The 13973-nt window shown below is 27.3% G+C and overlaps 2 protein-coding genes across 2 annotated transcripts in view; one reads left to right on the plus strand and one right to left on the minus strand.

Annotated features, from left to right (window-relative positions):
• Positions 1–13973, minus strand: part of LOC125842351 (BAG-associated GRAM protein 1-like) — a 274321-nt gene that overhangs the window by 142684 nt on the left and 117664 nt on the right. The gene's annotated exons all lie outside the window — the stretch shown is intronic.
• LOC125842359 (uncharacterized) lies at positions 8168–12556 on the plus strand. The gene is made up of 7 exons (XM_049521639.1): positions 8168–8525; positions 9953–10024; positions 10112–10179; positions 11118–11262; positions 11353–11436; positions 11774–11869; positions 12216–12556. Exons 1-7 carry the CDS (start codon positions 8202–8204, stop codon positions 12219–12221), a joined length of 795 nt encoding a protein of 264 aa, XP_049377596.1. The 5' UTR covers positions 8168–8201; the 3' UTR covers positions 12222–12556.

The raw sequence follows: 13973 nt of genomic DNA on the forward strand, positions 1-13973 counted from the left end.
TGTCAATAAGTAAAATATAACACTAGAGGCTAGGAGGTTTGATTGAGAGCATGCTCATTCAAGAGTGAAAGTGGGAAAGAATCATTATAAACTCTTGATAGAATTACCTCAGTAATCGTGGATAAATTAACTATTTTTGCTCACTCCCTATCCATTTAAACTACTTAATATTTGAAAAAACTGACCTATATTTATATTCGAAAGATCAAAATTGTGCCCATTTTTATTGTTCATTAGGGTATACACAATTCACATCTCACTTTTTGGTTGGTTGTGCCAAAGGCTATGGATAAATAGCTTGAGTTTAACACAAGTTTACATCTATGGGTTGTCTAAGTGGACTTTTAAGATCCTAAAGTACATGTTCAAATCATGTGCAATTGACTTTGGAGGTTATTGGATAACCATTTGTTTTAAACAGACCTAAGATTTTTGAAGTATGGTCCATCATTAAAAAGAAAAGGAAAAGGAAAAGGAAAAGGAAAAGGAAAAAGGTAGTTTTGAGAGTTGATCAGTATTCCTTTGGGTAAAATAATTTAACATTCAATTAAGTGCACTATTTTATCTTGTTAAAGTATGGTAGAAACAAACAATAAGATCTATTTTGAAAAATGTATATCGAAAATATCTAGTTTTACAAAAAAATTATAAATTCACGTGCATCATCGTTTGAGCATAAATTCGTCTCAATTTTCCTTAGCAGAGTTTACACAAAATACTAAAATAGCATTCAAATAACACCATATGAGGCTTTATAATGGAAGAATATATTGTTCTCTAATTAGATAGCCTGCACATTTGAATCGGACAAGACAAAGTTATTGAATCCGGATTTAATTTAACATGACTTGAAAAAAATTAAAATAATACAAAAATTGCTTCAAATATTTTAAAGTAGTCAGAAGTATTATGCGGAGTGAAGAGGTGTTTCGAAGATTATTGAAGTCAAGTTTCTAAAACTTATATATTTTAAGAAAGTGTTTTTGAAGAGAAACAATTTATATTTAATTAATCATTTTAAATAATTTCTTTTTAGTTTTAACAATATTAAAACAGAATGTTGTACTTGATCATAATTCCAAGAGTTTCTAAAAAGTGAGTATCTTTTAACTTTTAAAAATAGCTTCCATTATATTTCAAACACACATATTTTTTTTAAATCTAAACAGCTTAGCGAAACATCTTAACTTCATAAAAGAAGTATTTTTTAAAATATATAAATAATATATTTTATCATTTAAAACTTGATCAAACAGATTATTAATTCGGTACGAAAAGTGAAAAAGGCATTCTAGTGAAGATTCATGTTTGGTCCTTTTCACATGATTGAGTCCACCTTATCCCTTTAGACATCAAATACCACTTTCATTATTATTATTTTAACAGAATAAAGTACTAGACTTGCAAAAAAAAACAACTAAACTTCTAAATTTCCTTCCTAACTTAAATCAATAAATTGTCATTGTCACTAATGGCTACTTGCTAAAGCCAGTAATTGCCTTGCTCTTGATGGTGAGATTTAGGTTGTTCATGGTTATGATTAATAAATCAAGTCGAATAGGAATTTGAATCAAATCGATATTTAGTGTGTTTAATTAAGTTTGATTTTAAATTTAAAAAAAAAAACAGGAAAAATAATCAAATTGAATCGAGAAATTATATGTATAAATTTTATAATTATTTATATATTATTCATAAATAAAATACAAATATTTTGTTAAATTTTAATTAACTTAACTCTCTAACTTTACCATTTTCTCAAGCTCAACACTTAAATTTTAACCTAGTCATTAAAATTCTAAGACCAAGTCTATGAAAAATCCATTACTTTATTTTTACCTACCCTACCTTACATCACATAGTCATACTTTCTCTTGGTTGAATCATTTTGTTCGTGTAATAATAACTCTAGTATTACTTAATTTAATCCGCAATAGCTTTTATGTGGATTGTTCATGTATTAGGTGTCTGTTTCTATCGAGATGCTTATTTCCTCAACAAATTTAGTACTTTCAAACCGAAAAAAACCCGAACCAAACCGACAATAACCAAATCGACGATTTTTTTCCGTTTTGTTTGGTTTTAAAAATTTAAAAGCCGGGGTTTGGTTTTGATTTTGACCAATAATCGATCCAAATCGAACCATGAACACCCCAATTGAGATTGTACTTTTCTGTGTTTTTCATGTTTTATTTTTTGAAAAATAAATTATATGAATTTTTTATTAATATTTTAAATATTATTTTTATTATATTAATATGAGATAAAGTGTAGTTTGTAGTTATTTCATTTTTTTAATATCAAAATTTGAATCGTAAAATATTAAGTTGATCACTTTCAATTTACTTTCGAAAATCAAGAATAATAATGCAACTAACTTTTGTTTTAAGAAAATGACTCATGCTTGACGTGAATAATTTTTTCGTGCCAGTAAAAGTATTGTATTAAAGAACAATTAGTTATTACTATCATGATTTTTTATACTTTGTAAAGTTATGTGTATTTGAAAGTTTGTAATAACGTGTAATCTCAAGCATTTACTTATAAATGAACGTTACAATATGTGAATTATTACTGCCACTACTAGAAACAGAGATTTTTTCCATCGCGAATCAATGAGAAATATGTGTTATAAAACATGTTTTTTTGTCCATTTCCTAACGAATCAGCTAACTGGAAAAAAAAGCGCATGATGAAAAATAGTTTGTCACTAAAAACTAGGAAGCTTCTTAATTTTTCATTTGAAAACACTAAAAGCATTTTTTTTTTCTTTTCTTCTCGATTCAATCAAAAAATCTGTGGAAATAACCATTGAACATTTTTTCAGTAGGAAATTCCAATGGAATAATAGTGACTTTTTATCAGTGTGCGACGCCTTACGATATTTCGATACCATGTTTATAAACTATGATTTGCTCATCTGGTAAGACTGTATAAGAGTTCGTGAAGTTTTGATGGTTTTCAATTTTCACAATTTATGAGATTTTTATATTTATATATAAAAAAAAAATACAACTTAAAAATTCAAATTATATATATAAAAAAAAACCAACTTCGAATCAACCCAATTTCAAATTACTAAATTCAAGTCATGATATAAAATCATGTTCAAACAAGCTTTATATATGGTGCCCTGATTGAAGGAAAATGCAATTCATATGAGGACATTATTTTGGTTTTTGATTCTTTTTGTTATGTGTGATGTGGCCTATTGATTGTGTAAATCCAAGTTGGTTACAATTTTATACCAAATATACCTAATAATTTATATCATGCTATATAAGTTCCTTTCTTTGGCACCATTTTTTGTGGTCCATAAACTAATGTTGTTGAATTGTTGTCCATTATCAATACTTAATAATGTTTGGACAGCTCTTCCATTTTTTTAGGTAAAGTAAAATTAAATATTAGTAATTGATAACTTTAGATATTTTTTTCTTTCTCCACATTTGAAACTTGTTACTATATTAATTTGAATTTGTGTCATCAAGACTTGTTAAATGGAATAAACAACGCATTACTAAAAAATTCTTTATTTTTCAGCCGAACTTGCCTCACATTATTGAAAAGTTCTTCATTCCTCAAAGCTCGAACTTTAGATAATCTGAATTATATCACTATGATCTAATTTAAAAAGTAGCTAATTTGATAACAGACTGTGATGTGCTTTGAGATGGAATCAATATTGACTAAAAATTAAAAATAAATCCATGATAATGAAATATTATTACAAGAAAGAATTAGCTAATTATTATTGTTGACTTGATGAAGAATGAATAAGAAAAAAGGTTTCTCATTAACAAATTGATATTTTCTGGATTTTAAATTAGTTGTCATGTTTTTTGTAAAACTCAATTTAACTTATTTTAAAGCTAAATTGAATTAAATTGTAACTTTTTAGTGTTAATTTGTGAAAAATATATTATAAAATTTTAATTAAAATTTATATATTATAAAGTGAAACATGACAATTATTGCATTCAAATTAATTAAGACAGCCTATACTGAGCAGGGAAGACAGGAAACTGTCTAATTAGTGGATAATTCATGAGGATTTATACCTAATTATTTAATTGTTAAAAGTATAATAAACCAAACATATTACTAATTTTAAATAATTCACGTTCTCATATTTTAAAACTGCATATCCCTCTTTCATTTATTTAATAAAATCTTTTTTTTTCCAAAGTAATTTATCATACTTTCTTTAGTATTTTGTCTGTTATTCTTTTTTCCATACTATTTTATCTTGAGTCAATGTTCTATTGAGAACATTATCTATATATCTAATATATTTATAACAACTACATATAATATTCTTTCCAAATATCACTTATAAAATTATTTGTACTTTAAAAGTTTATAATTATAAATATTTATTTATAAATAAATATGTAGATATATAGTTTATTAATGCGGTGTCTTAAGATACTCTTCAAAATATGATTTGTCCATTTGATAAGCTTTTATAATAAATTTAAAACAGTTTTTAATACTTTTCAAAACTTAAAAATTTATATTTATGAGAGAAAATTAACTTAAAAAAATCTTAATAACATGTCAAAAAGAACGAGTGGCTCCTTGAGTTAAAGAGGATATTAAAATAATTATAAATATATATAGAAAGATCTTTTTTTTTCCAAAGTAATTTATCATACTTTCTTTAGTATTTTGTCTGTTATTCTTTTTTCCACACTATTTTACCTTGAGCCAATGTTCTATTGAGAACATTATCTATATCTCTAATATATTTATAACAACTACATATAATATTCTTTCCAAATATCACTTATAAAAATATGTACATTAAATATGCTATTGTTACTTTCTTTGTCTACTTTTATTTGTCATGTTCCGTTTTTCGAAAATCAATTTAATTAATTTTTAAAATTAAACTAGATTACACTAATTCTATATTTTAAATAAAAATTTAGATATTCAAAAACTATATGAAAAATACTATCAATTGTAATTTTTTGCATATCAATATGATGAAAAAATTATATCGTAAAATATTAGTCAAAGTTTTTATAATTTGACTCTAAGAAATAAAACTATGACAATTAAAATAGACGGATGTAATATATTATTTCGCCTTAATATTTATTTACATTAGGTTGTATTAAATTTCATATGGTAAAAATAGTACTACATAAAAAGCTCTCAACACGAGAAGATAGGCAACCAACCAGCACCAAAGTACATACAACACTTAGATATGTCGCACAATGCATAGATATTTTTATAACACTAATTGGACATTATAGTATTTATTAATTATTGCTCACTCTAATTTTATATTTCCTTTATTATATATTAACCGAATTCTTAAGATTTTTTTATTGTTCAAAATCATTAAAGACATAAATAAATTGTTAAGCGTATCATATAAGAAAGATAATTTAAAATATATTATATATTTTATTCTTTCCACATTTTTGTAAATTAAAAGTAGAAATAATTATTTTTTTTGGATTTAAAAATAGTTGATAACCTCATTAAAAAGATGAATAATTTTGAGAAAACGTACCTAATATATTTTTTTATTTTGAAAAAAATATTTAATTTAAATCATAAAAAAGTGTTAACAATTTATTTATATTGGATTAGAGGAAGTACTATGTTATGTGATTACTTGAGGATATTGTTAATTAATTCATGCGAATATTATATAATATCTAGAATTTGTTTTACTTTTAAATAACAAAAAGAGAGATTTAAGGAGCGATTGTTCTATAACAAAGTATTCGAATTACAAATTTACTTTAACAAGCTCCCCTTATAAAAAAACAAAAAAACTCATAGCAGTAATTTATATGTTATTTTAAAATAAGAGTTGATTTATAGAAGATTTTTTTTAATGAAATTGAAGAATGTAGTTGTTCTTTTCGAAATAAACCTTTATTTTAAAAAGTAAACATGATTATAAAGTTTTGAAACCGAATGGAGTTGTATTTCAAATTTAGCAAATTTTTCAAAATCTATTTTTCAATTTTATTTTTATAAATTTCTAAATAAAGTGCTCTCTTATTTATCTTAAATATGTAATTGCTTCTAATTTTACATAAATTAGTTTATGTTTCGTTTTACTTCACTCTTTTATATATATATATATATATATTATTTTTATTTTTAAAATTTTTTAAATTCTAAATTATAATATTATTCTTATAATTAAAGTTAGATTTCCAAATATGCCCTTGGTGGGTTCTAAAGCAAAAGCTGATCATGGGATATTTTATCCATTAGTGGACCCATTTCAAAGGAGCATTTACTGTTGCCTCTTCACACATAACTCCTTCCGTCCCCATTTGATTTTAGTTTTCAAATTTCCAGAGTTAAATAAATTTAAAAAATATTTTAATTATTAATTACACTTCATTTATTTTTTTAGTTTATATTAATGAATTATTGTTTTTATATAGTTTAAGAAAAAATTCAAGAGGATTATTGTCCCCGCCCCCTCATCCTTCCATATTTATGCTTCATTAATGAGATTTTTAATTATTTTATATTCTTAGAATTTAAAAATATAATAGTGAAAAATAACTTTTAAATTATGTTCTAAAATATTTTTCTTAATGAGTGTGTCACAATAAATTCTGACCAAATTTTCTGGCCATTTAGCATTACCCTTAATAATTTACTTAATATGAACTTGAGAATTATATTTTAATATACCTTTTAAATATGTGAATTGTTTATAGGAGAAAATTCATCTCTATATTTGAATTCATGATCAAAATTAATTTTTTCGTCTTAAAAGGTTTTTATTTACAAGTCTTTTAATAAAATATTAATTGAAAAAAGTGTTTGATTATTTCTTTCTTATTTATGTCTTAAGATATAATATCTCTTTATTGAATATTTACTTTCTTTATATATAATAATTAAGGCGTTTATCGTCATTAAAAAAAGTTAAATAAAATTAACTAGTTTGGCTAAAACTTTTAAAATTATATTTATATATTTTTAAGTTTGTATTATCATTTTATAATGAACACGTTTAGTTAAAAAAATAACCTTATAACATAGTAATTGATAACAACAAAATAACAATGTGAGCAAGAACATTAAATTAATCGCATACTTACACTTGTCACTGATTCAGGATGAATTATAACTCATTAAAAACAAACTGTTCTTTTTTCTCAATCTTGTTATTAGTTATTAATATAGTAATTCCGTAGATAAATATTAGTTGGAACTAATAAATGATGAGTATTTTTTAAAAACATAAAATATAAAGTTTGGGGTATTTTTTTAATTTTTAAAAATTCTCAAATATTAGAACCTGGCCAAATACTATTATTTTCTAGTACGTATTTGGAAACTTGAGATATTTGAGAAATATATTTGTCAAGTAATGTTAGTGGCCAAACACCATTTTCCAAATATATTTGTTGCCAAACGGGTCCTTCGTAAATATTTTAGTATATTTGATATGTCTTTGATTTCTAATCTCAAGATGTAGATGTCATTTTTACTCCCTATGTTCTTTTTTAATTGTCATGATAAGATTGGACACAATTATTAAGAAAAAATAATATAAGAAGAATTGTTTGACCAATATATTCCTTATTAATAATTCTTTAATTTTTATTTATATATATACCTCTTAATTCTAGAATAACTAATATTAAGAGCAAAATTGAAAAAATAATTAATTCTCTCTTAATTATTTAAATTAACAATTATTTTAGAATAAATATTTTTAATATACCTGACAACTAAAAAAAAGAAATTATCTTTTTAAATTTCGTACCACATTAAAATAAAAAATATATGAAGGCGTTTGATTATGAATTTTTCCCCCCTTTCTTCTAGAGTTGGAACATTTGACCATAAAATTTTGATTACACTTTTTTGAGGAAATTTTCAGAAATTTCAAATCAAAGATAACATAAAGTTATCATCACTCCAAATTACTCATAAATATTATTTTTTTAAAAATAACTTCAATTTATTTTATATCTAAATATTATAAAAATAAAAAATATTTTTAATCTTCACAATAAAATAAAGAAGGTCCTATCTCGTAAATTCCGCAAAACATCAAAAACTCCACCTTTTTAATCCACCATTCCCCACTTCTCTTTTTCTCTCTCCTTCTTCTTGCTCTGTTTTTTTCCATTTCTCTCTGTACATTGATTTCTCCTTCAGAGAGAAAAAAATTGTTTTTCTTTTAGAGAGAGAAAAAAATGGTGGATGAGTTTATGGTTTGTGTTGATAGGATCATAATAGCAACAACATGTTTTGGAGATTCATCAGTTACTAATGGTGTTGGTGGGAGAGAAACCCTTTTGACTAGTGATGCTGTAAATGTCAATTCTACTGTTGAAATCATCAATTTAAGAAAAACCCATCAAGAAAAAATTAGTATAAGTACTAGTAGTTGTGTTGGTGATGGTGGAGAAGGTTCTTCAAAGGGTATTAGTAGTAGTGTTAGAGAGTGTAGGATTTGTCAAGAAGAAGATGAAGAAACTGATATGGAAGCTCCTTGTGCCTGTAATGGCACTCTCAAAGTACACCCATTTCCCCCCTTTTTATGATTTGCTTTAATTTTACTTCAAATTTTTTGTTTTAATCTGTTTGGTTTGGTTGTAGATTTTGAGTTGTGTTTTTTGAGGTGCATTTTTCTTTGAAATTTTATGAGTGAAAGAGTCTATTTAAGACTGGTCTTACTCCATTTTTTTAAAACTTGAAAATGTTTGAAGATAAATTTTCAAAATCAATGGCGGAACTCTGTAAAGTTTCAGTTTTTTCTACCGTTTTTAATTTGTTTTCTTAGGTTGGCTAAATGTGTATCAGTATTTCTTATCTTTTTTTCCTTTTTTGTTTAATGGGGTTGTTCTAAGTTAATTTTTTTTTGTTAATATGTTTCTTAGATGTTTGAATTATATTTTTTTGGTTAAAAGTTTGAGTTTTGCTATCACTTGTTTTTTACTTTAGCTTGGGAAATGTGTTTTGATTGTTAATGGATACAAAAATTTTCTTTTGTTTCTTTCCTTGGGTTGTTAGTCTTTCTGCAATATAAAAATGAAAGATTGATGCTTTTGATTGTACAATTTTTTTCTTATAATATAAAAGAGTCATAAATTCACATAAAAACTTTTTGCCAAAACCAACTTTTTGTAAAGTTTAACAAAAAAAAAAAGGTTCCATGAGAAGACTGAGTTGGGAGTTGAACATTTTAAGTTCCCAGAAAGTTTTGGTTTTTGTGCAATTTTTTTTTTATTCTTCCTTCACATGATGAATGCCTTGTGAGTTATTTTTGTTCTTATCTGGAAAAAATCAATAAGTATGCTTGCTTGGTCACCAAACTTTTTCTATTTTCATTAAATGTGGATTTTGAATATTCTACCTTTCTTGAACAGGAAAATATGCACCAAATAATTAAATGCATGACATGACAATAGTCTTTTGATCAAAAGTCTGTTGTCTTATTTGTGACCCTTTATGATTAAAAGTACTACTGTTATATGTCAGTTATACTGGGATTTTATTTTCACATTTATGGGAATTTATGTTATAATTGATGATGGTATTCAAATGCCAAAATGTTTAAATGATGGTTCAGTTATTCTGAATACCGTCTTCATGGATTGAGTAAATGCTAGTATTGAATTGGATCATAAGGTCATATGCCCTTTTGGACTGGCTCAAGTCTTTTGCAAGCTATGTTGGTTGGACTCTTTAGAAATGCTGATGGATGCGTGTTGGATCCTTGTAAAGTAATCCAACATGGGTGCCACACTCTTTTTGGAGAGTCCGAGCAAACATAGTTTGCAAGCATAGTGCTACTAAATTTGCTTTCGTTTTATGCTCAATTCTTATGTTCACATTGAATTAGTAGAGCTTGTTAATGCTGCAGTTTCATCTCAAGATTTCTTAAGTACTATTAGATTAAAAAGCTGAGTATTGATATTCTGTCATCTATTGGACTTTGCAGTTTGCTCATAGGAAATGTATTCAGAAATGGTGCAACAAAAAAGGCGACATCACCTGCGAAATCTGTAATAAGGTTGGTAGCTTTTAAGCACCTGCTTTTAATGGAAAATATATTTCTCTAGTCTCAAGTGATGTTGATTTGTTATTTGTGTTCTATTAGGTGTTTTCACCAAACTACACCCTTCCACCCACAAGAAGCAACCCTGATGTAATGGCAATTGATATCAGGTATGTGCTTCAGGTTGTTAGTTGTATAGTACTTGGCGTTTGCTTTCAAACAATACCTTGTAAAAAAAACCTTTTTTATGTCTATGACATCTTTATAAGTGCTGGTTCATTGAAACTTGCTGTTTAAGTTGTGGCAATTGAAGAAGTAGGGACAAACTGCTTGATAGGTTTATCTACTTCTGTGTTCTGTATCAATTGGTTAGTAAATAAAAATCAGTTGTAACCTTGCATAATCGGCATCCTTAAAGAAAGAAAAGAAATGGAGTACTAAAATACAAGACTCGGAGGACTTTTGTTGGCACCTTAAATAGATGCTTGACATCAGTTCTCTTGCCTGCTTAATGTCTTTACACTGCTAGACATGAGAGTGGCATAGTTCCGCTTCATCTATCCCTTGTCTTAAGGTTTGTGATCATGATCTAGTTTCTTTCCGGATTATGTTAAATAATATCATTTGATCTTTTTAATTCTCTTTGCCCCAGAGGCATATGATACATGAGTGCCCCATAGGTGTCGTCAGTCATTTGTGAACATATAGGAGCTGTTTCTGTTCTAAGTTCTTCTTGAGCAAGTACCTTGATAGGCCAGTTTAGTTGTTTGTGTGGAAATGGTGGCATTGCAGTGACTTTGTTTTGAAATTTAGTAGATAACAAGCTTTCAAGAGATCTATTTTGGGATACCAATCCTTTTGAATTGTGATTTGGAACTCAGATTAGATCTTGTTTCATACATTTTAATGCCATCATGTGCGGAAATCTTTTTAAGATTGCAGATAGGTTTCAACAGAACCTAGCATTTCTGACATGATCCAACTACACTAATGTATGTATAGTATCAAATGTCAAGTTTCCAGCATCCAACCAAAACAGTAAATACTCTGTTTCCGATTGACTTTTCAAGGTTTCTGACCTTTTTGTTCTTCGGCTTGTTTAAATCAGGCAATGGGGACCAAGCATGGATATTAGAAATCCTCATTTTCTGGCATTTGCCGCTGCTGAGCGTCAATTCCTGCAATCAGAGTATGATGATTATGCCATTGCTAGCAGTGGGAGTCTAGCATGTTTCCGCTATGTTGCAATCATTGTATGTATAAGCTGTGTAATGCTTCTATGATACAGTCATTTTGTTTGTAAGCACTTCATTACTGAAGGTGGCTGTCTTCTATTAATGCAGTTGATGCTACTCTTGCTGATACGCCAAACCTTGATGGTCACAAGGGACTTTGCAATGGTGCAGGACCCATCTACATTCTTCAATGTAAGTTGTAATCATTGTTCATTCCATATATCTTGTCTTCTAAGATAGCTCGGCAAGGAGGACTGAAGTCAAATGCTGTTCATTCTTTCACTAGCGTGTACTCTCGTTGTTTGCATCATTGAGTGTGATTAGGAAGTGTACTTCATCGTATCAGCAATTAGCATGACAGTTTACACCACGGTTCTGAGGTTTAATTTGTTCATTATGAATGCATGTACTGTTCTTGTATAGACAACTTCCGTTTATTTTTCATATATAAACAGCGACACTTGCACCGACACTCTAGTATATTTAGCTGCCAATTATTTTAACTTGAAGCATGTCTTGTGAACTTCAGTTTCAGATTTCACTTCTTCAGCTTGCGGCTTTTCTCCTCCCTTGTTATGTAATGGCTCGGACATGGTACATGATACAATGCCGAAGAAGGAGGCAGGTATGTTCACCTAACCAGTTATCCTAATCGTTCATTTTCCTCTCTCATTCTGCCCTTCAATTTATGTCCATGATCGGCTAAATATGAAGCAACCATTAATCTGTAAGTAACCTGAGAACTAAAATTGGTTCCTTGGCAACTTTTGCTGCTATGATTACCAGAAAATATATCATAAGCCTTGATACAACAACAACAACATATGATGTTAGTAAATAATGACATCGGCCCTTAGTTACTGTTACTTGATGTCTAAGGGTCCCTCGTTCCCTATCTCCGTTTTCATGTTAGAACTGCAGAGTGAAAGGTCTTTAGCTTTATCTTACATATGCACGGTGGTTCATTTCAGGGTTAAGATGGACGATATTTGGTAGCATGATCTTTTGCAGCCTTTGTCGTCTCTTATGGGGTGAATGCTGCTGTACATCAACCTTCTCTTTCGAAAGATTATCTGTATCTATCTTCCCGAGGTGCAAACGTTTAGTTAGCTCTTTGAGCTCTATATATAAGCTCTTCCTTAGTCCCTCTCCTTAGCTGTGAACTCGGAAGCAAATGTAAATGTGAGGATTTGAGTTCACAGGCTGTTTTTTTTTTTATCACCTTTCTTCTGTAATCTTAGTTTTATTGGATGTCATTAAAACAATTGACAAATCCATCTGAAATTTCTAATGGAACAAGAAGTTTTCTGCATTTTGTTGAGGGTAACATGCTTCACCATGTGTATAATTTATTATTGTTGATTTGTTAATACTCTTTGTGTAATTCTCAAATATATAAATTTATAAGCTTATTATACAATTTCACAAACAAAATTAAGAAGTTTTGACTCTTGAGATTCGAAATGTGTTACATAAATTGAGATAGGAATACATGTTTGATTTGGACTCTATTAAGTCCATGGGGAGGCTACAACTTCTAACAATGAAATTAGGCTAGTATGATAGCTAGTTGGAGTTATGTAGGTACTAGTTATATACATGATGAATTAATTATGAGGAAGTCTATGTATTATTTCACGCAAGTTTAGCTATTCCATCTTTTTTCATAAAATAATGTATAATTTTTTCCAGCCATAAATTAGTTATTTGAGTTTCTAAATTGCAAATCAAATATCATATTATATTTATATTATTTACTTGTCATGTTTTATTTTTGCACATTTCTTAAGAAAAAAATATTAATTAGAGGATAATTTGACTAAATTATTCGTATTTATCACTAAAGGAAGGGTGAAATTCTTGCCTTAATGGGGCCTTCTGGCAGTGGGAAAACAACCTTGTTAAAGATATTGGGGGAAGATTGCAAGAAAATGTCACACTTTTCAATTTAATACTTCTCTTTGAAATGAAAACAAACTACTTATACCTTTATTTTTGAGGTTTTTAGCTACTTCCTCCTTTCATTTTTACTTATCAATATTTGAACTTGATACATCTATTAAGAAAAAAATGTTTGACATGTATATTTTACCATACTATCTCCTATTAATTGATGTTTGGTATTATATCTTAAAAAATAATTCGGAGAAAAAAATAATGACAGGGGTGGGTAAAACATGAAAAAATTTGACTGTTTTTTCTTGATATTTTTAAAGTGTCAAGTAAAAATAAAAACCTATTATTGAAATAAGGGACAAGTAAAAGTGAACAGAAATCGTATTTTGAATCATCTATTTTTAGTAAGGATGACAAATAATATATAACTTCTATTCCAATTTATGTGATGTAATTTAATTGAGTACAATATTTAAGAAATATGAGAAGATTTTACATTGTTCCAAAAGTATCCTTAAAATAAATAATTTTTTAAAATAGAAGAATACACCTTCATAAACTTCATTTTTTTTTTGTGACTAACTAAAAAAATATGTATGTTATATGAATTAGATTTTTTATTTTATTTATGTAGATTTAATACACAAATAATTTATCTACTCATCAGCTATTAACAACCCCTTATTTTTTTGTAAATTAAACTAGATAAAACATATGTTATCATTAACTAGTTCATGATTCAAAATTAGATTAAAGATTGAAATCAAATTAATCTTTCTACCACTAGGGACTTACTTATGTAAAAAACCATTTTTTAAATAAGTACGTAGAGA

Source organism: Solanum stenotomum, chromosome 10 (assembly GCF_019186545.1).
Source record: "Solanum stenotomum isolate F172 chromosome 10, ASM1918654v1, whole genome shotgun sequence".
NCBI lineage: Eukaryota > Viridiplantae > Streptophyta > Magnoliopsida > Solanales > Solanaceae > Solanum > Solanum stenotomum.